Here is a 26,396-nt window from a genome sequence, read left to right as displayed (position 1 = left end):
GAATAAATTAGGTTAGATTAGATTAGAATAGAATAGAATTCTTTATTGGCCAAGTGTGATTATACACACAAGGAATTTGTCTTTGGTGCATTATGCTCTCAGTGAACATAAAGAAAAATAAAATAGAATACATTCATCAAGAATTATAAGATACAACACTTACTGATAGTCATAGGTTACTAATAAGCAATCAAATTATACTAGGAAACAAATAAAACAATATAAATTGTAAAGATACAAGCAACATGGTTATAGTCATAAGTGGGAAGAGATAGGTAATAGGAAGGAAGAGAAGAATAATAGTAATACAGTCTTAATAGGTAATATGACAGTGTTGTAGGAATTAGTTGTTTAGCAAAGTGATGACGTTCGGGGAAAAAACTGTTGTGTTTAGTTGTTCTGGTATGCAGTGCCCTATAGCGTCATTTTGAAGGTATAAGTTGAAACAGTTTATATCCAGGATGTGAGGGGGTCTGTAGTTATTTTCACAGCTCTCTGTGAAAATTCTTTCTTCAAGTTATATCAAGAATAATTTGATCGATCCGGAGCTGTGTTATCGGCTAGGGAGGCCTTCAGGAAAGCTTTGCAGGATGAAGAAATTCCTGAAAGCCTCTAATAGTGAAAAAGAGGCCGGGGGCGATGCGCTTAAGTGAGGGGAGTTAATGGAAGACATCCCCCCCTGAAAATAAGACCTGGTACCTTTTTTTGTTGGAAAAAATAAAATAAAATAGGGTCTTATTTTCAGGGAAACATGGTATTATTTGATTACTCATCACAGCTGTTTGTATTTATTTATTTGCGGGTGGTTTTATTGTTTTGTTTTATAATTTTAGAATTGTAAGCTATTCAAGGTGACTTAGTTGAGTTAGTCGGCTATAAAAAAATTGAATGAATGAAAGAAAAAAATGAATGAATGAATGAATCAATAATATAGCCCCATCCTTGGAGTGGTAAGAACTAAGCGACATCAGTGAAAATAACCGATCAATTAGTTTTCCTCCCTCTGAGCAGGACACTTTACTGGAAGATGATGGAATGAAGCATTCTCTGATCTGCAAGTTCCAGAAAGTCTAGCTTTTTATTGTAAGTTCTGCAATTGTCCTGTTTTGTGTTCCAGCACAAGACCGTTAATCTACATCAGATTGTTCCTCCGTTCCAATTGTGAAGCTATCATACTGCTAGAGCAAAAAATACGCACCTGATCATGCTGGTTTGTATGCCTTAAGAGGTATCTTAGAAAGTTTAACCGGGAACATTTACGGACTAGAATGAGGTCTGCCGAGCCATCTGCCAGGTGAGCAGCTGGTGAAAGGCCTTTAGGGCTGCGTGGGCAGGCACAGCTAATGTTCACAGCATTGATGGCTAGAAACTTCCCTCTAATAACCTTCCATTCTCCTTCCTCATCCCCTGAAAGAGATTAATTTGCATGTTGTTCTTGGTATCATCTGGATTTTGAGACATTTTTAAAGACATTGTTGACTTCATAAAGGGTGAAGGAAGGGTTGGCAATTTTCCCAACCTTACATCTCCCAGACAAATCAGGAAGAGCAACTAAGATTCAATGCAAGATGAGTTTTGTGACTCATCCTTTTCCTTTAAAATAAATCTAGTGATTTTTGTATTTTTGTTTTTAAAAGGCAGCATTAATATAATGCATAATTCAATCCAATGTGCCTGGCAAAACAGGACTTCAGAGAATCACATGTCCTGTTAACTAGAATCCAAGATGGGATGTTTGTGCCGATTTCTTCTTAAAAGCTCTAAAATTACTGACAAATCACTAAGCCCCATACTGGTAGTCTTCCACTCACAACCATAATTGGGCCCAGAATCTTGGTTGTTGAGTGAAGCAGTTGTTAAATGAGACACCGCATGACCACTGGGCTCAACAATCACAATCTCAGCTCTACCCAGTTGCAGTGGTTAAGTGACCACATAACATGTTTCTCCAAAAAGAAGGCAGGATCTTATTTTCTTTTGACCCTGAAAAAATTGCTAGGCCTTCTTTTTGGAGGGTTCTAATTATTGACTCACCTCGCGGGGGTGGCACCGACAGCCCCACCCAGCAGGAGCCCGCTGCTGGCCCTCTTCTTCTGTGGCCACTTGCTGCCACACACATGCATTGCCCCGGCCTCCGTTTCTCCTTCAGATACTTTCAGGAAAGCCCTCTGCAGCCAATAATAGACTCTGGCTCGATACGGAGCTCTGTTATTGGCTGCAGATGCCTTCCGGCAGGCATCTACAGGCAGACCGGAGGCAAAGGCGATGCATGCGACTGGTGGCAAGTGGACGAAGAAGGCGAGGCAGGTGTTGGGGTGTGCGAGGCCTGGTAAGTAGGGCAGCTCCACCACCACCCCCATCCCCACCCTAGCTTATTTTTTACCTCTGTGTCTCGCCCCACCATGTACACCCCGGGGTGGGTGGGGTCTTAATTAGGGCTAATTTTGTAGATGGAGCTTACTTTGATGGCATACACTGAAAAATGTGATAGGGCTTCTTTTCAAGATGGGTTGTGTTTTTGGAGAAGCACGATAGGTTGTTAAGCACAACACCAGGCCTCCCAAGTACAATAGGGTGGAGAGAGGACCTGCCCCCCCCATATCTGGGAGGCCTGGGGCCCTCTTCCTGCCCAACTGGGAGAACAATCACAAGAATGATAGTGCTTGCTAATGTTTTTCCAGATTTGAGGTCCATTCCTCAAGTGCACTGAGGGATTTTGGAAGGGAAATGCTTTGGCATGCTGTAAGAACAGAAATTTGGAGGGGAAATTTGCTAGCAAACCCCAGCATTCTGAAAGGCCAGAATGCAGGCCTTCGCTAGCACTTTTTGCCAGATTTGAGGTCCTTCCTCCAATGTATGGGAGGATTTCTCCTCTCTGTATGGGAAAGAGGGGAAATCCTTTGGTGCATGCTGGGGGTAAAGGTAAAGGTTCCCCTTGCACATCTGTGCTAGTTGTTCCTGACTCCAGGGGGCGGTGCTCATCTCCATTTCAAAGCCGAAGAACCAGCACTGTCCAAAGAAGTCTCTGTGGTCATGTGGCCGGCATGATCACACAGAACGCTGTTGCCTTCCCATCAAAGGTGGCCCCTATTTTTCAACTTGCATTTTTTATGTGCTTTCGAACTGCTGCGTTGGCAGAAGCTGGGACAAGTAACAGAGGCTCACTCCGTTACGTGGCACTAGGGATTCGAACTGCCAAACTGCCAATCTTTCGATCGACAAGCTCAGCGTCTTAGCCATTGAGCCACCCTGTCCCTTCTCCCGTGTTAGGGGAACGGACCTCAAATCCAATGTCCCCTCCATTGACAATCTTCCCTGCTGATTTCCTCATTGACTTTTTGGGGAGCCAGCAGAGAAGGTTGCAAATGATGATCCTATGCTGGCAGATTGTAAATGCAAATAGGTTTGGCAAACACCCGGAATGAGGTCATGTGACCAGAAGGACCAGCCCAACATATTACAATGCCTGGAGGTGCTTTAACAGGACATAAAGTATTCAACCATTGGTGAATGTTGATAAATGACTGGTTGTAAGTCAAGAATTATTTGTTATTTCTTTACTGCTTTTTATAACCATAATCTGTCTTCCAGGAGTTCAAGGCAACCTGCATTGTCCTTTTTCTTCTAGTATAGTCCAGGTGGCTGGACTGTTTTTCTTAGCATTCCCAACCAGTTGTGGTAATGTACAGAGGAGATAAGATTTGAAGCTTTACAAGGGCTAGAAGCGATCCCTAGTTCAGGGATGTTTAACATTTTAAGCTTAGTAACCCAAACATTTCCATTAGATTTTTCCCCCCAATGTTGACATGGACTTGAAATAGAATTTAAACCGAGATAAATAATCAGTCTGGCTAGTTCTTGTACGTCAACTGAAAATAGAAATCTTTGATGGCATGGAGCGAAGCATAATCATGCTGTTTCTTGAAGAGTTGAGAACCCAGCTGAAAACTGGAAATCTACTTGATAATATCAACAGTAAATGAACGAGCACTCAATAAATACACCGTAGGCTACCCAATTTTCCCGAAAATAAGACCTCCCCGGATAATAAGCCCAATCGCGCTAAAATAAGCCCTCCCCGAAAATATTGCAACACAGCAGCAGCCATGAGGTGACCACGCTCGCCGCCTCCTGCACCTCAAAAATAATAAGACTTCCCCGAAAATATAAGACCGCCCCGAAAATAAGGCCAAGTGCTTATTTTGGGGGTCAAAAGAAAATAAGACCCTGTCCAACTTTTGCTTCCATAGACTGTCACAGGGGAAACCATTACTTGCACTATTCCGATCTTTTGTAAGTGTAGACACATCACTGCATCGGACCCATAAGGCCCTGTTTTATTGGTTCACCGACAAATGCGCACCCAACAAATGCACGCCGACAAAACCGCGACGTCAAAATAGCGCGTTGACAAATGCGCACCGACAAAAGCGTGCCATCAACAAACAACATAGTGGGACGCGAAAACAACGTTATAACCCTAACCCTAACCTAAAAACCCTAATCGCGCTTTTGTGGGTGCCGTTTTGTCAGCGCACCTTTGTTGGCGCGCTTTTGACTTCGCGGTTTTGTCGGCGCGGTTTTGTCGGGTCACGGTTTTATTTTCAGGGAAACACGGTAGTACTTGTGAGCCATGAAGGCCTCACAAGAATAGTGCAAATAATGGTTTCCCTTGTGACAGCCTCTGGAAGCAAAAGTTGGACTTCGAAGAAGTAGGATAGAAAGTGGCTTTTATACCAAGAAAAATAAAAACAGGTTTCAACCTTACTTTAACTCCAAATTTGGTAATTGAATATACTGCATTTGCCGTAGTTTCACAAACTGTACCAACTGCAGAGTCTGCTATAAATCAGCATTTGTAATGAATGATCATGAGACTTTATAAACAAGATAAATATGAACAAAGCCTGTCGCATCATGAACTCCTTGGAATTTTCCTTCTTTTCTTGTTCTGACACGGAATCTGTCTTTATACTCGTCATCCAAATAAAAGGTATTAGAAACTAACGGAGCCAATCTAACTATTAACAAACAAGGTTCCAAAAAGTATAAAGTTACTTTTAATCTCCTTTTCTGTCTTCTTCTGATCTTTCTCCAGCTGGAGTTTACTTTGCTTGCAAACCCGGCACCTAAGGAACAAAGGTAACAACTTCAGTGTTGGAAATATAACTCAGGTATTGGAAAATTAATTTAATTTTTAATTAATTAATTTTTTTTAAAAAATTGATTTAATTAATCAATAGGACATCCCGTGACTCGCTGAGTTTTTCTTTCACAGCTATTTCCTTACCAGCTTCAACCATGGCAGAGCTTCTGCTGCACTGCCTTCGTTGGAAAAGCTGTTAAAAATTCAGGGAGATATTCAGACTTGCATCAGTCTTGAAAAGAGCCCATGTCGAATTGTATACCACAGTCAGTTAGGAGTCAGAGACAATGTTCCGTATTATGTCAGAAAATGTTTTGCGATAATTTTTACGCTATAAAATGTTTTATAAAAATTTCTGAAGTTCAGTTCCACAGGAGTCATGGAGTTCCGAACTTATAGAATGCACTCCGTAAGTTACTTCACCTTGGTTCAAAATATTTTGCTCTAAGATGCACTGTTTTGCCCAGTTAATGGTTACACACAGACAAGCATGAAAGTTTTAGTAGTACACACACGCGCACGCACACACAGACATACACAGGGGGTGGATTCCTGTACCTGTTGGTACCGGTTCGCTTTGCACATGCTTTGCTCACGCATGCGCAGTTGACTGTAATTTGTTCTGCGCACGTGCAGAAGCATGCCAGCAATGGTAGAAGTGACCAGGGAACTGGTTCGGGGTGTGTGGCGAGCCTGGGTTGCTGCCAGTTCGGTTTGGCTGAACCGGGAGCAACCGACCTCTGACACACACACACACACACACACGCGCATGCACGCACGCATGGACACACACACACACACACACACAAACACACACATACCTCTGCAGACATAATGGATTCAAAAATGGTGTAGGGTCTGCTTGGGTCCAGGGGTTGGACTAAATGACCTACAAGGTCCTTTCCAACTCTCTTAATCTGTATCTGTATCTAACACCATTCATTTTGCTGCATCTGTATCTAACACCATTCATTTAGCATTTCAAATGTAATTTAGAGAAGCAGAAAATTTCTGATGATTTAGAATCGCCTTTGTGAATTCTCAACATGATTAACTCAACTTCTTCTTTTTTTTTTTTTACATTATTAAAATTTAGCCAAATTAGCAAATGTATTCCAGTCTTTCGACTCAACAGGCATTTGAGGTGAATCGAGTGATTTAGCCTACCCGGTTCTGCAGGGTTTCTTATCTCTTGGAGAACCCACCGCATGGGCTGCTGGTAGTAGAGACACGGTTCCCTCATAGTAATGATGGGAGACGAAAGTCTTGAAACCTTGGAAAGGGAGGGAGAAAATGGAAGAAATCATTAATTCTTGCTTTTTCTTCTATCTATTCTCCCATAGAGTTGGAAGAGAATGATTATTATTCTGTGGATGTTTCCTACAACTTGTTCTATCTGTGTTCGAAATAAGCACTTTTTTATATGCAACCTCTTGGCGTTGAATACATGTTATCTTTACATAAGATAAAAGTTCCCCCGCAGATGCATGCCAGTCATTCCCAACTCTAGGGGGCAGTGCTCATCTCCGTTTCAAAGCTGAAGAGCCAGTGCTGTCCCAAAACGTCTCCATGGTCATGTGGCCGGCATAACTCAACGCCAAAAGTTCACAGAATGCTGTTACCTTCCCACCAAAGGTGGTCCCTATTTTCCTATTTGCATTTTTCGAACTGCTAAGTTGGCAGAAGCTGGAACAAGTAACACCAGCTTACTCTGTTATGCAGTGCTAGGGATTCGAACCGCTGAACTGCCAATCTTCTGATCCACAAGCTCAGCATCTTAGCCACTGAGCAGCGTTCCCCTCTTTACATAAAGGCCACTGTTTGGGGATTAAATTCCCACCTCTGCACTCAGGGATAGTGTGGGTTGTCCACTGTACGCTTTTCCGTGGAGAGTCATTTTCTAGAGCAGGGGTGTCAAACTCAAGGCCGCCCTGGAAACAGCAAAGGACCAGCCTGCAGTGCCTCTGCCAGTGAAAATGGAGCTTGGGAGGGTTCCATTTTCACTGGCAGAGGGCTGGAAGGGGCCATCGCGGCTGAAAACGGAGCCTCAACGAGTGACATTGAGATGGCCACGCCCCCCCCCAGTCCCCGAGGTCAAATACAACCCTGATGCAGCACTCAATGAAATTGAGTTTGACACCCCGGCTCTACAGCCATACTTATCCCTTTTTTTCTTAATAAATCTCCTTTATGCTCTTTTGATTTTTTTTGGGAGATTCAATGATTCAGAAAGCAATGCCTGCCATATCTTCCACACCCTGATTACTCGGATGTAGAATGGATATCAAGTGCAACAGAGGAGTGATCTGATCGACTACTACCAATCATAGAACACATCAACCTATGATTTGCTTAACTAGATTGTTGAGTGCAGGCATTATTCTAAGAAATAAACTATGGCTTGTTAACCGCATTGACTAGATTCACAAAATATGGTAAACTAAAAACAAAATTGCGTAGCCTAGAGCTATGGATGATCTGTATCAAACTGACAAACTAACATTCACTGCTTAAGTGACAAATGGCTGGGTTTAGGACAGAAAACTTTAAACCTAAATCCAGGCTCCAGTCAACCCTCCATTAGAGAAATCTCACAAGGTTATTGGGGGGAGGGAGGAATTGTGCTAGGGTTACTACTCAGAGCTCCTGAAGGAAAAGAGGTATAAAGAAAAAAAAGTTCAAAATTGTTAGATATATGTCTCTTTTTTACTCCAAGGTGGTATACGTGATTCATTTTTCTTCCCAATAAGATCACAGTGGGGGATAGATTATTTACTAGTAGGTCGATAATCTACTTTTCAACTAGTTGAAAAGAAGTAGGGTAGGAAGGAACCAAGCTAGCACAGTGATTAGAAAGTAGCATTGCAGGCTAACTCTGCCCATTGCCAGGAGTTTGATCCTGACTGGCTCAAGGTTGACACAGCCTTCTATCCTTCTGAGGTTGGTAACATGAGGATCCAGAATATTGGGGGGGCAATATGTTGACATGGTAAACTGCCCAGAAAGTGCTGTAAAGCACTATGGGGGCAGTATACTGTATAAGTCTAAAAACTATTGCTGTGTTAAGAAGGTGGATTATTCAATGTCAACTAGTAATTTTCTACAACTGCAGGAGGGCTTTATATCAAAGTCTCTACAATTCTACTTCAAATCATTAAACACAAGATAACATTAGAACAATGATTTAATTAAATGTACTGCAATTTTAATAGAAGGTATTTTTAAAAAATGGCAGAGGGAAAATCTTTTAGCTACTTGAGCCGGCCGTGGTGCAGCGGTTAGAGTGCAGTACTGCAGGCTACTTCTGCTGACTGACTGCAATTTAGCCGTTCGAATCTCACCAGGCTCAAGGTTGACTCAACCTTCTAAGGTTGGTAAAATGAGGACCCAGATTGTTGCGGGCCAAGAGGCTGACTCTGTAAACCATTTAGAGAGGGATGTAAAGCACTGTGAAGCGGTGTAGAAGTCTAAGTGCTATTGCTATTGCTACTTCGACATAAAGGATGACTGCAGAAGATATACAAGATGTTACCTGAGATGTCATATCTGGCAGGGCCCATCCAGCGTTTCTGTTCACTGTCTTTCAATACATCTCCATAAAAGCCATATCCCAGGAGTGATACACAGTATTTCAGAAATGTATTATGGCGATGTGCTGAACAAACATCCAGAGGTTGATTATCTCCTATGAACAAGAGGTATTTCATTACTCAGTCACTGTAAAACATGTCTTATATTAAAACACATAAAATATATTCATATACAAAATATTAACAATTGCCTTATTTTTAAAGTAAGTTTGCCAAAAAAAAAAAATCCCCATTCTCTTTATGTGTATAAAAGGTTCCGCAGTGCCTGATATAATAGTTAAGATGGAACTCTAATGCAAATCCTGAAGATGTGTTAATTAATAATTACTTAGTTAAAAAGCTAAGTGTCTGCTATTATGACTCTTGTGATCAGTGGTGGGATTCAATTTTTTTTACTAAAAATGTTTGTGGGTGTGGCTTGGTGGTGGCGGCTTGGTGGGTGGGGAGGGGAAGGATTATGCAAAATCCCCATTCCCTCCCAATCAGCTGTGACTCGGGAGGCAGAGACTAGATGGGGGCGGGGCCAGTCAGAAGTGGTAGTTACTGGTTCTCCAAACTATTCAAAATTTCCGCTACTAGTTCTCCAGAACTGTTCAGAACCTGCTGAATACCACCTCTGATTGTGATGCTCTAGCAAAGCAATTCATTCTAGTTTTACTCATTTTCCCATTGTAGTTTCATTCATTCAAGAAAAAACAAATGCACAGGTATAAAAGAGGTGGTATCCGGTTCAACAGTAGGGCCTGTGAGAAGGACCTGGATTTCTTATTGGACAAGCACTTAAGAATGAGTTCAGCAGTGTGCTGCAGCTGCCAAAAAAGCCAATGCAGTCCTAGGCTGCATCAACCAAGGGACAGTATCAAGGCCATGTGAAATAATCATGCTGCTTTATATTGCACCCTTGGAATTCTGGTCACCACGATACAAAAAAGGTGCAGAGACTCTAGAAAGAGTGCAGAGAAAAGTAACAAAGATGATAAGGGGTATGGAGGCTAAACCATATGATGAACAGTTGTGGGAGTAGGTATGTATGTCTAGCCTAGCCAAGAAAAGAACTAGGGTGACACAGTCTTCCGGAACTTGAGGAGCTGTCATAGAGCAGTGGGGTCGACTTATTCTCCAAAGCAATTAAGAATAGGGAAAGAAGTAATTGATGGAAAATTATCAAAGAAAGATCTAAACTCAAATTAAGGAGAAATTTCATGACAGTGAGAACAATTAATCAATGGGATGGCTTGCTTCCAGAAGTTATGGGTACTCCATCACTGAGCTTTTCAAGAAGAGATTGGACAACCATTTGTCTGGAATGGTATAGTCTCCCGCTTGAGCGGTGTGTGTGTATGTATGTCTGTTTTGACTAGAAGACCTCCAAGGTTCCCACCAATCCTGTTATTCTATGTTCTAGTTGTAGTGAGGAGCATTACGATGCTCCTGTACTAGGATAATGACTACTCTGTCCTACTTAGGACTATATGGAATGAAGGAGGAAAATACAAATAGCCTGAAAATATACCCTGACAAACCAGGATCCCTGGAATAGTGATTGTGCAGTAGTGATAGTTGGGTACAACTATCAATCAGCTAGAGGTTGCTCACATACAAGGGTAAAAAGTAGCCTTAATGAGCTATGCATAACACTGATGCTGCCATAGAATAGATGTTAACATGTCTATTAGCTGCGCTTTTGAGTGATAAACTGAAGTGGTTCGTCAATGTAACTTTCTGCCAGTAGAATGTTTTCATGATCATATCTAACTGCCATACCTTCTATGCCACACTGTTATCATTAATTTTCTGCAGAATAGCAAGGCTTCTGCAAAATCCTCAGCTGGAGTTAGTGACATCTTAATGGTTAGCATTTTCATTTGATATTTTTTTTGTCACTTGCCAAAAGCAGTAACGATAGCATAAAACTCCCTAGGGCGTTTAAAATTGTGTCAATGAGCCTGAAAGCAAGCTAGTACTTACCCACAATGATATGTAATGCAGATGTTACTGGATCATTGATGCCAACTGTTGCATAGCATATGCAATCAGTCGAACCTGGAAAGTAAGCAAACTTTATATTGTTTGCAATTCAAAAACATTGTGAGGACAAAATTATCTTAACTGAGGACTAAGTTACCAAACACAGCCGTAGAGTTCAGTTTGGTCAGTTGTGTGGCTTCCTGGGAACTATCATATTATGCTGCTATTAAGCTGCCTATCGAAATGAGGTGGTGTGGAGAGACCAGTTGCTTTTGTGGTGGAGATAATAATTTGGTTCTTAACACTAATAAGACAAGAGAGCTTATAGTGGACTATAGAAGGAACAGATCAGACATCCAGCCCTTGCTTATCAATGGAGACCGAGTGGAGCAAGTGGACAGTTTTAAGTTCCTGAGTGTTAGCATAAAAGAGGACCTCACCTGGGGCATTCACATTGCAGCACTGGTCAAAAGGGCCCAGCAGAGATTATACTACCTGAGACTTCTCAGGAAACAACAACTGAATGAAAAACTGCTGGTGACCTTCTACCACTGCACCATAGAGAGTATTTTAACTTACTGCACCTGCGTATGGTTTGCCAATTGCACAGAGGCAGATAGGACAACGTCAAGGTGGCGCAGTGGTTAGAGTGCAGTGCTGCAGCCATTTCAGCTGACTGCTAGCTGCAGTTCGGCGGTTCAAATCTCACTGTCTCAAGGTCGACTCAGCCTTCCATCCTTCCGAGGTGGGTAAAATGAGGACCCGGATTGTTGTTGGGGGCAATATGCTGACTCTGTAAACTGCTTAGAGAGGGCTGAAAGCCCTATGAAGCGGTATATAAGTCTAACTATTGCTAACTATTGCTTGCTATCTGAAGGCCAACATCATTGCCCAGAGGATCATTGGTTGCCCTCTTCCCTCTTTGGAAGAGCTTTATAGCTCCTGCTGCCTTAAGAAAGTTCAAAATATTCTCAAAGATCCATCTCATAGTGGGGATTTTTTTTTGAACTATTATCATCTGGCAGACCGTACAGGATAATAAAAACAAGGACAAATAGGCTGAAAAATAGCTTCTATCCCAGGACAGTAACTCTACTGTATAGTGCAATATTAATGCAATATCAAGGGGGGGGGGTGTTGTTCCGATTCAATTGTATAGAATACGAAGGATGCATGCTTGTGTTTTATTTTTATAGTTATGGTGTACACTGAAGATGGCATTTAATTTTGTTGTACGAGGTGCAGTGACAACAAAGTAAACTTTTAAAGTTTAGAGACCTTGGGAGATGGCACAAGAAATGCTAAGAAGGGAATGGTGACCTAAGAGAGGGCATAGTACTCAGCTGCATAATGAGCAGAGAGAAGGGCTCAGAAGGGACCCTAACCAGCTTCTCAGGATGTTAAGGAGATGGTGGGAGAATTGTACTTTCAGACTTGCAAGATTCTGTTAATGTAGTTTTACAATGAAGTAGAGCTGGCTCATCTAGTTGTGTTTCCTGTCTGGTTTAACTGGGAAGGCTAACAAACTTGTACTCTTTACCAAGACTGGAACAAAATAACTATACTTAATGTGTACTTTAAACCCAAAATTTGATTTGTCAAAATAGAAAATTAAAATATTAATAATACAAGTTTTTTTTAAAAAGTATAGACTAAGCATAGTTAAAGTGAGCAGACTATACTTGCTTACTTTTTATGCAACACTCCTTTGCAAGAAAACCTTGAAAGACTTCAAGGCAGAAGTCAACTGATTCCAGTGGAATACACCCACAGCACAGGCTGTCAGCCCACATAGGTTTAATTGCATTGACTGTGGATTTGAGCACTTAGCCCCTTCTAACAGAAACTATAATTCACAATGGTCTCTAAGCAACAGATGTATATTTTCAGGAGGAAAATGAAGAGCAGGGCAAATCAATTTTCTGGAAAAAGCGTCTTTCTTCCAATCCTTTAGAAAGGTATATTCTTGAAATCACATTGATATCTGGTGCTCAATTGTAAAATACGAGCAGTCAGAGATTAAAAAATATATACTCCCTTGAAAATGATGTAGATATTGCCACTAATCCAAGATAGTGCTGGGTGGCATGCCATATTTGGCTAGTTGGCACCAAAGATACAAAAGACTCAGTCTCTTTTTGGCAAGGATGAGCGGGGTTTTGGCAGTCCAGATAGACTGCCGTAGCATTAAGCCCTGGTTCGCTTTCCCCTTCCATGCCAATGCTCTTTTCAAGATTTAAAGGTCTTCAAAATTTAAAGTTTTTTTTTCACCTGTGCCTAATGACAAGCCTTCATAACACAGTCTGCAATATAGCAGATGGCAAAATTGGAAATGCTCTAACTATGAAAGAATATGCAGCTAAGAATTTATGCTAAAGAATCAAGTGTTTCTAAGTGTTTTAATCCTCCTTAAATAGTTTTAAATTGTGGTGGGTAGGTTTTTCTCCCTGCTGATTTTCCTCTACATTGTGGCCTTTTGATTCGTTTTTATCTTAAGTTTAATTTTGTTGTGAGCTGCCCTTAGAATTTCCTGTTGACCCCATCTAGGAGTAACTGAGCAATTCTGTGCCCCCTATAGAAAGAGGTTTAGGATTTAGGCAAATAGGAATGTGATTGGTGACTAAACAAATATATATATGTTTATAAAGTGTATAATAATCTCTCATACTGAGCTGCCAAAGGTTTGCATTGGAGGAATGAACAGTAAAAAATTGAGTTAGTCAAAGGATAAGCATACTTCTTTCAATTATATATTAACAATGTTTTTAGTTCTCTAAATTGAATGTAACTAAAGCAAAAGCTTAGAACACTAATTTATAACGAAACCACGTTCTATACCCGGGATGGAGAATCGATGGCACGCGTACCACAGATGGCACGTGGAGCCATTTGTCAGGGCACGCGAGGCAATGCCCTGTCAGCTGGCCAGCACGCATGCACGTGCTGGCCAGCTGACTTTAGCCATTTTTGAGGACATTTTTCACCCTCCCCAGGCTACAGAGGCTTTATAGGAGTCTGGGGAGGACAAAAACAGCCTCACCCACCGCCCCAGAAGCTTCAGGAGCTTCTCTGAAGCCTCCTGAGTGCAAACAACCCATCCTATGGGCAAACTGGAACTTTGGGAATAGATTTCCAGTTTGCTCATAGGGCCGTTTTTAGTCCTCCAGAGCCTTCAAGGACCTTCCGTAGACTTCCCTGAAGGCTCCAGAGGATGAAAAATGACCCTTCGAGCAAACTCGAAGTCACTTCCGATTTGCTTGTAGGGCCGGTTTAAGCCTTACTGGAGGTCCCTGAAGGCTCTGGAGGACTAAAACTGGCCCTACAAGCAAACCGGAAGTTCGTTCCCAAACTTCCAGTTTGCCCATAGTCTGATTTTTTGCGCTCCGGAGGCTTCAGGGTAGCTTCTGAAGCCTCTGGAGGGCCTCCAGGTGGCGGGGGGAGGCTGTTTTCGCCCTCCCCAGGCTCCTCTAAAGCCTGGGGAGCCTGGAGAGGGCGAAAAAAAGCATGTAAAAAAAGGGGGGGAGCACCTGTCATGTGCATGCTGGAGGTTTACACATTGCATTATGGGTGTGGCACGCCCATGCACGACCCCCCTGTGCTCCCCTCGTTTTTGGCACGCGAACCAAAAAAGGTTTGCCATCACTGTTTTATACTGTGTGCTCTTCCTAGCTTTTTTGTGCTGTACTGCTAAAACATACTTTGGATATACTATCAATAGTCATGTGGTTAGAGCCTAAAATTAGTTGTAAAGAATGGACAATTCCATGAAAGGAGTACTAAGGATGCCAACAACTCATAAATCATATAATAATAATTAACATTTAGAAATATTAATTTATGTAAATATTATATTATTTTTATTTTCTGGGAGGGCTTATTTTCAGGGGAGGGCTTATTTTAGCGCATGTGCTCAAAAGCCCAATTGGGCTTATCATCCGGGGAGGTCTTATTTTCAGGGAAATAGGGTAGCTAACCATTATGCTGTCCCATGTATATAACATTACTTTTTCCATTTTGGTCCAAAGTGGTAAATGCATGATAACAATGTGTGGTAGACTTTAACCATGTTGCAATTCTTACCAGCAGGAATTATGCCAATCCTGAGACAGCATTGGACTAATTGTGCTTTGGGATTATTTTGATCTATGCCCGAATCCTTCTGAGATCTTCCAATTAGACCATGCATCACTTCACTGAACATTCCGTCCCCACCAACACAAACAACACTGCCGGAAAACACACAAATTAAAACTCACACTGACAGTCAATACATAGATGTGTCAAAGGACTCAATGTGAAAAATAATACAATTTTATTAAAAAGTTATCTTTATGTTTCACTAATTAGTCTCCTTCCCCAAGGGGGGAATGTTTATTATTACTTGAAACAATTATTTAATGTATATTTAAAATAATTTAATTAATTGGGCTGTGACAGGCTCATTTTTATTATAATTTTGGATATATAAAAATAATTTCTTGCTCCTCCTCTCCTGTGTTAACATCCCACTATGGAAAAGGGGTATTGTTCTATCAATGGTAAATTTCATCCACATTTTTATCATTCATAAATACATATCTTTCATAATCACTAGAACCTATTTTTCTTCTCTCCGGCTCTACGATTCATCCCTAATAGCAAAAAGCTACTCCAGATGTACGTGCGGATAGGAAAGCATGTCAACTGTCTATTCCCATGGGCAATATGAAAGCCTAGTGAAAGGAGTAGCTCAATGGGCAGATCTTTCCCACATATCTAGATACTTTGGGCCTTTTATGATTAGATATTGTGGCTAGACCCCAATTTTCCCATGACTGGATCATATGTCGATTACTGCCCCAGCTGGATATGCCTACCCGTAGAAAACCTTCTTCTCCTTGGCAAGGGTACTTACAAGATGTCCTCCCAAGGGGCCATCTCACATGGGCAGATTCTGCTGTGACAGTAGCATTCATATAGGGATGCTTTAAGGGTTATGTTGATTCCATGGATGGAGGCTCACTGAGAAATGTAATGGTAGGATAACAGCGTATATAAGCATATTTGAAAAGTGCTCAATTTGTGCACTTATTTGTGAATTGTGATCATCAGCATCAATAGATCCAAGGCATGCATCTCATTGGCATTCAGTGACATGCTTCCTTTATGTTACAGTTGGTTTGAGTAGCTGCCATGGCTCTTAAATTCTGGTGCTTAGCTTATTATAATGTATGAGTGGAAATATCAAGCTTGTGCTCTCCAAATGTTTTAATTATAACTTCCTTAGGACTAGGAATTGTAAGTAATTATTATAATTATTATTTGGAATTATTAATTACACAGTCCAAAGTTTCTGGAGGCACCAGGTTACCTAATACTAGACAGATTGGATGACAGTTACTCAACCAACTGGAGGGTCATAAGAGTTGAAGGTCAACATAGTTGAAAAGCATCAGATCACACAAAATTCATTTTGCTTGCCGCTGATTTTAATTTGCGATTGTGAGTTGCTGTGGAAGTTCTGTGGAGGTGCCAAAAGTTGAAAGTTAAGATATAACTAATACAAAATAAACAAATACAGGTAATCCTCATTTAACAAGCACAATTGGGATTGGTAGCTCCATCACTAAGTGATGTGGTCATTAAGTGAGATTTCACAAGGCTGCGATGGACTTACGACCTCACTTCTCCTATGCTAGATAAGTGAATCATCCACGGCCACTAAGTGCAACATCCTGTCACTGTGACTTGTGAGTTTACTGCTGGTTTTTCTGTTAACTCTACTTTTTGGATGCCAGCTGTGAAGCATGCAAGTGGCAATCACACAAATGTGAGATGCTACGATAGTCATGTGAGGGCCAGTCATGAAGTTACTTTTACAGAACCACTGTAACTTTGGATGATCGCTAAACAGGGCAATTGTTAACCAAGTTCTATCTGTAACTAAAAATAAATGAAGTTAGATTCATTATGTATTAATTAGATTTACATCTGCCTTTAGATCAGTACAAGATACCGTATATAGCATTCCACCCGCCTACCTTTTCCTGTAGCAACAATAACAACCCCTATGAAGTAATAATAATAAATTGAAGTTATATGCCGCCCAATTCTCAACAGGTCTAGGCAGCTTTCTGGGTGGGGAGCCCAAAAGTCATCCAATATGCTTCCGTGGCTGAGAGCAGATTGCTATCTGGAATGGATCCAGGACAATTCTCCTTGGCTATCTTGCCACAGCTGACTCGCCCTGGTCATCATAAGGTAAAGGTTCCCCTCGCATTCATGTGCTAGTCATTCCCGATTCTAGGGGGTGGTGCTCATCTCCGTTTCAAAGCCGAAGAGCCAGCGCTGTCTGAAAACGTCTCCATGGTTATCTAGCCGGCATGACTAAACGCCAAAGGCGCATGGAATGCTGTTACCTTCCCACCAAAGTGATCCCTATTTTTCTACTCACATTTTTTACATGCTTTCGAACTGCTAGGTTGGCAGAAGCTGGGACAAGTTATGGGAGCTCACTCCGTTACGTGGCACTAGGGATTCAAACTGCCGACCTTTCTGATCGACAAGCTCAGTGTCTTAGCCACCGCGTCCCTTCCTGGTCAACATACCACAGGACAAATCAATGTGGGATAACTCAAGAGAGGGACATGTGAATTGTAGTGGGCCTTGTTTTGCTTTAGGTTTGAGCCTTCTCAAGTTAGAAATCCTTGAGGCTAAGCTGAGCCAGAGTGTGGCATCCCAGCGGCCCACTGGTCAAACCATGGAGGAAGCGCGGTACGCCTGGCAGTCCCTGTGTGGATCCAGGATGTGAGATGTCCTGCGGTGCAGGACCATAACCTGGATGTTAGCAGAGCAGCTGGCCCTTACAGCGGACGCTCCAGGAAGAAACAGTGGAAGGAGGCTTCCTCTCATAGACACACTGCGTCCTTGGCCTGCATCCGTGCAGGAACTACTCAGTGTGCCCCATTTGCTCCACAACTTGGCCGACGGACCACTGGGACTCCACGCTCCTGATCACCATAAGCTCAAGGGCTTCTAACTTGAGAAGATTCAAACCTAAAGCAAGACAAGGCCCGCTGCAATTCACTTGTCTTGAATTATCTCATGTTGAATTGTCCTGCGGCGAGTTGTCCCATAACGAGTTGGCTGGAGAGAGACAGCCAGGGAGAGTTGTCCCATTCTGATCCAGATCTTCCTGCTTCTAGTCCAATATCTGAACTGTTTGTGGAGCCCTACAAGACTGGCCAACTCAGAATCACTTGGATTTAATGAAGAATGTTTATTTCTGATAGGGTAATATATCTTGCAAAAAGGAAGATGATGACTCTTATAGTTAGGATACTGGGTTGACACTTTCTTCAAAGGCCAAGTGTTTCTTTGTGTCCTGTAATTCGCTCCACCTGCTCACCTAGCAGTTCGAAAGCATGCGAGCGTGAGTAGATAATTAGGTATCATTTCAGTGGGCTCATTAACGGGAACATGAAAAGAGTCGCAACCTGAGCAACAGTGATGTCACCAGTTAATTCTTTCACCACAGTGCTTCTAAGAAGGAAGTAGTAGTAGCATGTATTTTGCAGGAATTACGAAAGTAATTCTTCCACATAACTTACACCAAGAGTACTTAAGCTTGGTATGTGGTGGCAGTGACCCAGTTCTTCTCCTTCAGCCTTAACTAGAAGGCAATGGCAAACCACTTCCAAAAACCTTTGGAAAACCTGTCTAGGCAGTTGCCAGGAGTCAGCACTGACTCAACATGCACACACAGAAGTATGTACCGTATTTTTTGGAGTATAAGACACACGTTTTTCCCTCAAAAGACGCTGAAAATCTGGGTGCTATACACTGAATACAGCATTTTTTGCCTCCTGAAACCCCGCCCCCTTCACCAAAATGGCCATGCAGAGCCTGTATGAGGTGTTCAGAGAGCTCCGGAAGGCTGGGGAAGGCAGAAATGAGCGAAAAACGGGTTGTTTCTTGCTCAATTTTGCCCCCCCTCAAACACTCTATAAGCCTCTAAAGCAGTGTTTCTCAACCTTGGCAACTTGAAGATGTCTGGACTTCAACTTCCAGAATTCCCCAGCCAGCGAGGTTGAGAAACACTGCTCTAAAGGCTATGCATGCTTTTTTTTTTTTTTTTTTACAAAAAACGGGCCAGTTTTCACGAAAAACAGGGCATTTTGGGGAGGTTTGCAGAGTGCAAAAACTTTTTTTGAAAATTTGCCTCTTCAAAACCTTGGTGCATCTTATACTCCGAAAAATATGGCAATCAAGGAGGAGTTACTCTGAGTCTCCTTTGTGTTTCCCACCTTACACTCAATATTCCTTGCTGTAACGTGTCTGTTCCTTCCCTGAAATATCTTGCTCTCTCTTCTATATTCCCAAGATCTATCAGGTTTCCCCCTCATGCTACTGCTCCTTAATGACTCTCACTTAAGTGGTAATTAAAAAAAACAACAATTTTCAGTGATTTGCTAAAGGTAAAGATAAAGGTTCCCTTCGCGCATACGTGCTAGTCATTCCTGACTCTAGGGGGCGGTGCTCATCTCTGTTTCAAAGCTGAAGAGCTGGCGCTGTTCAAAGACGTCTCCATGGTCATTTGGCCGGCATGAATAAATGCTGAAGGCACACGGAGCGCTGTTACCTTCCCACTAAAGTGGTCCCTATTTTTCTACTTGCATTTTTTATTTGCTTTCGAACTGCTAGGTTGGCAGAAGCTGGGACAAGTAACGGGAGCTGACTCCGTTATGCAGCGCTAGGGATCCGAACCACCGAACTGTCGACCTTTCTGATCGACAAGTTCAGCACCTTAGCCACCGCGTCCCAAGAATTTGCTAGCATTGGGTGTATCCCTTAATTTGGACACATGGGAATAATACTGCTCCATGGAAAGCAAAACATATTTTATCAGTGAGCTTCAGTGCAAAGTGGGGTTCTACCATGAATTTGTGGGAAACGGCATTTGCTTTCCTGAATCGTCATCTTTACTCAGGTGAACCAATGGAGTAAAGGATGGGAACTTGCTTTTTAAACCCAGTCCAATCTTGTTTGATGCTTGGCTATGCAAATTGCGCTGGAATAAATGAGAAGAGCTTTCCTATTCATTCAGGGGAGACTTGCACAGGAGTAAATATAATCTTTGGCCAAGGCACAGGTGTTTATGTGTCAGTGTCTTTTTTTTACAAACAAATCCTGTTAGCCTATTTAATGACTTCATGATGGAATTTGTTCTGTATTTCTCTGTGAAAGCAACGCATAGGCTCTGCCATTTTAATCCAATTGGGGCAAAGCCTTGACCTTGTTAGAGGTATAATGAAAATCAATACAGCATAAAATGTCTTCAACGCTTTTTTTTAAAAAATAATAATGATAGGGATGTATGCTTGGCAGGCAAAGAACGTTTTCATCAATTAGAGAGAGAGAGAAAAGTAAAACACGCAACAGTGGAGCAGTTGTCATTTGCAAAACTGCTAAAGGAATGCTATGCTGACAGATTGAGCCGAAACTGTATGAAGTTAGCACAGACTGCTCTCTCCTTTAAACCAAAACTAATATATGATTTCGTTGCAGACTGCTTAACTCTCCAACAGGTCTGTAATTTGCCCTAGCCTATTGCGACAAGAAAACTATATGGGTTGAGTTTAGCTGGAAGAAAATCTAGCTTTTCTAATAGTGCTACATTTTTTTTTTGCCTGAACATCTATGGGAGGTGCTTGTCACTCTGTAAAGAAATATAAATATACATTTCCCAGTTGGAAATTTGGCAGCTTTACTTGGAAATGCTTCTATCCTGCGACAATATCTTTAATACCATCAAACACCCACATCTGCCTATCCCAGCTCCTTGTGAAGAACTCATAAGGGTTAAAAATGTTAAATCCAGTCTGAACCTCTGGCTGTGTGACAAACTATATAAATATTAAATCTATATGGTGGCCAATTGCCAGCCACTTGGGGTGGTGCATTGGCCTCCTCCTTTGTCACCAAGAATGCAGGGCTAGTAGCCATTTTTAGAAATAAATATTGTGAAGAGCTACTTTCAAACTAAGCTGCATGGAAAAAGAAAGGAGGACTTGGGTCGAGGACAGGAGACATGTTCTGGAAACAGAAGGAAGTAGCTTATGCATTTTGCTTGTTAATATGCACACAGCAAGAGTTAACACTTTGGTGGGTTAGTTTGGATATGTCATGTAGGCTCATTCCGTATGGTTTTCTCTAGTGTGAATTTGTATCTTTTGCCCGCGACAGGGATGTCAAACTCATGACGACAGTTGTCATCACGTGACGTATCGCAACTTTCCCCCCTTCACTAAACTGGGAGTGGGCGTGGCCAGCGTATGACGCAACCGGGCCACGGGTTTGACACCCCTGGCCTCTGAGTATGTTTCTAAACGTCAGTTGTTTGTCTGATGTGAAATGTAAATGTTGTTTCTCATGGAAACACATAAAATAAAGAGATTCAGTTACTTTTGCCTTGCATCAGAGGTGGGTTCCTACCGGTTTGGCCCGGTTCGACTGAACCGGTAGTGGTATGCTGGCAGCGACTCAGGATGGCCACGCCTCTGAATCGGTTTCCTGGTCACCGTAGTTGCTGCCGCCATCTTGTTTTGGAGTTTTGTGCATGCACAGAACAATTTCTATTGAATTGCGCATGCACTCGCAGTGCACAAGAAGTGCGCACATGAGCGAACCGGCAGTAATGCCGGCTAGAACCCACCCCTGCCTTGTATTTCATTGGGAAATGACTAGTTTTCAACTTCCCCTGTTTGCCTTTCAGATAACATTCCAAATAATAATAAGCTTCAAGCCAGATGTCCATGAGAACACATCCAAGTTTTCTTTGGCAAGGCCAAATTGTACAGCTGCACTGCAAAATTGAGATGCTATACCAGAAAAGGCTAGGCATTTGTGTAAATGCAAACAACATGTAAGTGGCCATTGGAAGTCCAGCTCACTATGTATTTATTTATGAAGTTTATATATTGCCATGTTTTGTGAGGTTTGGAGTTTTAAAGAGGCTTGACTTAGTGTCTGTGTGTGTTTGTGTGTGTGTGTGTGTGCGCGCGCGCGCGCGCGGACGCGTCTAATGTGCCTGTATCATACCCTTCTGTGATTCGAACCAAGCTACTTGCATATTAGGTAGATGTATTAACCTCTAAGCCATGGGCTCGCCTAGCTTTGTCGGCTATACCAGGGGATTAAGTGTTTTTAAGCAGAAGCAGTATGCTTGGTCCCATATTTGGGTAGACCAGGTTACCCTGATAAAAAACACTTAATGTGCCTGTATGTGCATGTCACATATGCATATAAAGATATAAGCAAGTGTATTTCTTTTAAAATTTGTCAACATGTCCTTAACTTTCCTAACACTGATTTTTTAATTTAATTTGTATGACCCTACCTGACAGAGTTTTTGCCTTTACAGTATTTTAACAAACTGGAAAGGTGCTAGGTTCCCCTGTCCCCTTAGGAAGACACTGAGCAGACACGTGTGAAAACCACTTACATCCCCTCCTCCCAGCTTTCAGCGGACTATAAACCCAGCTCCATCTACAGACCATGAAATGTAGTGTTACATTAAGCAGATAAAGCGAACCTGATTCTTTTGATTTAGATTTATGAATGCAGACAGAGAAGGTAAGGTAAACATAAGCTTGGAAAACAGATTAATTCAGAAACAGAGACGCCCAAGAAAAACAGTCTGAAAATCGAAAACGAGAAATGACTTACAAAATGGTTCATCCGGGAGCATCCTTGGAAGGGTGTGTGTGTGTGTGTGTGTGTGTGTGTGTGTGTCAAAGAAGTCAAAAAGGTAATCATAACTGCATGATCAAAGCCTTACATGTTAAAAAAAGGATGAGGCATCAATCATGCGGTTGTAGCCACAATCTTTACCGTATTTTTCGGAGTATAAGATGCACCTTCCCACCCCCCCACCCCCCCGGAAAAGAGCACGGAAATGTTGGTGCATCTTATACACCGAATACAGCCATTTTTGGCCTCCTGAAGCCCAACTGAGGTGTTTTTCCCTTCCACCAGCCCCCAGAAGCACTCTGCGGGCTTCAATAGGGCTCGGGGAAGAGGGAAATGCCCCCGTTTTTGCAAAAAATGGGTGAAAAATGGGCAGTTTTTCACAAAAACTGAGGTGTTTTCCCCTTCCTCCAGCCCCCAGAAGCACTCTGCAGGCTTCATTATCCTCGGAGAAGGGGGAAATGCCCCAATTTTTGAAAAAAAAAAAAATGGGTGAAAAATGAGCTGGTTTTTGCAAAAATGGGGGTGTCTTTGCCTTCTCCCAACATTGCTAAAGCCTGCAGAGTGTTCCTGGGGGCCGAGGAGGACAAAAACTTTTTTTTCTCACTTACTCTTCAAAATCTTGGTGTGTCTTATACACCGGTGCGTCTTATAGTCCGAAAAATACTGTGCTTTTTTTTTTTTACACCCCCCTTCCCCCATCCAGAAGCTCCCAGTTCATCCCTTGGTAACAAATAGCAAATAGACCATCTGTACGATAATTCAAAGCCAAAAGGGGAAAAATGTGAGAAAAAAGAGAACTTACCCATCGTATTTCTCTAGAGGAATTTCAAGTAAGTTATCCTTAGCATGATTGGCATGTTTGGTGACTACATGAGGGGGAAAAAAATGGGCTTGTAGTTTAAGACATATTTTTACAAGGATATGGATAAAATCAGCTACACTCGTGAAACAATTTTTGAAAGTATTTAAGTTGAAAATATATAACTAATATTGGTGGCTCACTTAGAACGGTTTTGGTTGAGGTTCATTTCCCCCCCTCCGGCTGATGGAAAATGCACTTCTGCCAAAGGCACTCAGTAACCCAAGTCTGATAAATTTATGGCTGAAGCCCTTGCTTCATTTGATTTGGTATATTCTAAAATGTTCTTGAAATTCAAAAATAAAACTTGTGAAGGTACATATTTATCTTCTTTGGCAACGTTTCTTCTACCTTCAGCAGTTTCGCCTTTTCTAAATGGCTATGTCCACCTATGCCAGTTCCTTTCTGAAGGGGGTGAGATCTTCATGACATCTCTCAAAACTGGAGTTTTATCCACCAAAATGGATGGAGACACCCAGTAAATTTTATTTTATTTAGTTCATAGATTTAGGTAACCCCCGCCCCCCCCCCCCCTTTCAAATATATGACCTTGGATTAATGACAGCTCATTTATCTCTGGGGCCAGTCAAATCTGTTTCAGAAGTGCATATTTGGGACCAGAATAGGGCTCAAATCTATCCACAGCCCTGGAATTCACATTTTGACTAATACTAATTACATTTCCTCAGTTCAACCTACTTCCTAGAGTTTTTTTTGTGTAGGTAATACAAGGAAATATATAAAGAGTTATAAATTTATCAAACTAAATAATGGGGTGAAGACACCTCCATCAGCAAATACTAGACAATGCCTGTGTAAACCATGTTGACACAACCCTGACCTGTCAAATAAGAGAAATGTACAAAAGAATCTTTGCTATAGTTGTCAACTTAGCAATTGCAATTTCTTGGGGCAAATCCATTGTTTCAGAGGGAGAAAACGAGCCATTGGCAGTAATATAACAAAGCTTGTATTAAGCAGTTGTGTAAAAGAAAGCACTGGAAAAAAATCAACAGCTAAGTGGCAATCAAGTTCTTTAAAAGAATAAAGCAAAACCTCTGGAATGAAAATGCAGCCTTTGTTTAGCCGGTAATGAGCAGAATCTTAAACAAGCAAGCGCTCAGGAAAATAAAATAATTATTTTACCTAGATAGATTATATTTGTGGGAGGTACTTCGCGTTCTGGCAAATGCTTTTGCTTAATCGTTTAGATTAGAAGCATTTCTCAGCAATATAATAATCATTGGGGTTTAATGAAAAGTGGCTCAGCAAGAGAGGAAGATGCTAAATTTCTACTTAGTAATATTGCTCCTCAAAATGGTCTTGCAACCTGAATATGTATCAGGACACCGCATATACCTCCTAGATCAGTGATGGTGAACACTCAGTGCTGAAAAGGACATGTGCATGCTCGTGTGGGACACAACACATAAGAGGAGCTGCCGAGGGGAAATGAACTTTCCAATGCGCACATGTACAGTGGCCAGCTAGTCTTCCAGTTACTGGCACGCATGCTCGTGTGACAATCAGCTGGCTAGCGCGCTTGCTCACACTGGAAAATAGAAAGCTTAGGAAGTTTCCAGCAGTACCACACGCATGAAGACTAACTGATCATTGTGCGCCCATGTGCGCCAGAAACCCAGAAGAGGAACGGCCGATGCCGCGCATGCCAGGCGATATGGCCACACATGCCACAGGTTCCCTATCATGGGACTAGATGATGGACGGTATTCAGCAATATGTCGGCATGGGAGTCTCCAGATAAGTGACACAGTTTTGATTGGAATTCTCCTTATGTAAACAAGCACCTTGGAGTTTCAATAACCCCACCTGGCAGACTATTTCGAAAAGTAACTTTTTCAAACTTAGTCTATTATAAGTGCTTTAAGGAATACTCAATTTCTTCAATATTTCAGGAGGGCACCAAATTGGGGAAATCTGCTGTATGAGGAAACTATAATGCTGCAATTCAAGGCAGTTATTTAGCAGGATCAGGAAACTCAAACGAGAAACTCACCTATAACATCAGTAGAGATGGAAGCGAGACTAAACAACGGAGCCACTTTTTGTTGGTATATTTTTTCTCCTTGTGATTTCCCACTGTATGGATTAATATATACAAGCAAGTGCTTTGGTCTGGAGGCTGCCAATACGAAAGAGAGAAAGCGGGCCATGAGATTATTTTCCCTTTAGCTGCTCTAGAAATTGCTGAACTACAAATCCTCATATCTGAAGCCATTTTGACTCAGGATTTCCCAGCCATCACTGAAAGATTTCCAGAGGGGGAGCTGGCCAATAATTGAGTTCCATTATTGAAGTGTTCTCATTCTAAAGAGATTTCTTCCAGCATTCAAATGTTATTTAAGCTCATTAGCCTGCCTAGAAAATAGATGAAACCTTGTTAAGAGTTGTATTCTCCATGACGTCAATAGCTGGAGAATTGATCAGGTGTCTTCATATATTCCAACTAAATACACCTCAGCTAGTGTAAAGACAAGGAGGCCCTTCTGCTGCTTGAAATAGAAGGATCTGCTTGCACTCCTGCAATTTCCCATCTTATTCAAAATGTAGGCAATAACAGTGTAAGTGAGCTGTGATGACGCAGTGGTTATTCTGCTGACTGCCAACGGCCAGCAGTTTGGCAGTTTGAGTCTCACCGGCTCAAGGTTGACTCAGCCTTCCCTAGCAATAGCAGTAGCTCTTAGACTTATATACCGTTTCACAGTGCTTTTACAGCCCTCTCTAAGCAGTTTACAGAGTCAGCCTATTGCCCCCAACAATCGGGGTCCTCTTTTTACCCACCTCGGAAGGATGAAAGGCTGAGTCAACCTTGAGCCTGGTGAGATTCGAACTGCCAAATTGCAGCCAGCTGGCAGTCAGCCGAAGTAGCCTGCAGTGCTACATTTTAACCATTGCGCCACCGTGGCTCCATTCTTCCGAGGTGGGTAAAATGAGGACCCAGATTGTTGGGGTTAATATGCTGACTCTATAAACCTCTTAGACAGGGCTGTAAAACACTGTGAAGTGGTATATAAGTCTAAGTGCTATTGCTAAAAGCTCCCATCATTACTGGCTTCAATTTTTCACCCTTCTCAGAATGTGG

General features: G+C 42.0%; 1 protein-coding gene across 2 annotated transcripts in view; it reads right to left on the bottom strand.

Annotated features, from left to right (window-relative positions):
* Nucleotides 1–26,396, bottom strand: part of CERK (ceramide kinase) — a 43,045-nt gene that overhangs the window by 3,455 nt on the left and 13,194 nt on the right. For both annotated transcript variants that reach the window (XR_004255734.1, XM_032221237.1), the window contains exons 4-11: nt 25,311–25,436; nt 23,237–23,300; nt 14,785–14,930; nt 10,705–10,779; nt 8,679–8,831; nt 6,314–6,419; nt 5,059–5,129; nt 1,199–1,407 (exon numbers count right to left, since the gene is read on the bottom strand). Coding sequence is in view for 1 of the 2 variants with exons in the window: in XM_032221237.1 (XP_032077128.1) it covers nt 1,199–1,407; nt 5,059–5,129; nt 6,314–6,419; nt 8,679–8,831; nt 10,705–10,779; nt 14,785–14,930; nt 23,237–23,300; nt 25,311–25,436 (950 nt within the window). In the remaining variant the exon portion in view is untranslated. The remainder of the gene's footprint in view (nt 1–1,198; nt 1,408–5,058; nt 5,130–6,313; nt 6,420–8,678; nt 8,832–10,704; nt 10,780–14,784; nt 14,931–23,236; nt 23,301–25,310; nt 25,437–26,396) is intronic.

Source organism: Thamnophis elegans, chromosome 7 (genome assembly GCF_009769535.1).
Source record: "Thamnophis elegans isolate rThaEle1 chromosome 7, rThaEle1.pri, whole genome shotgun sequence".
Lineage (NCBI taxonomy): Eukaryota > Metazoa > Chordata > Lepidosauria > Squamata > Colubridae > Thamnophis > Thamnophis elegans.
This window is presented reverse-complemented; position numbering and strand designations above follow the sequence as displayed.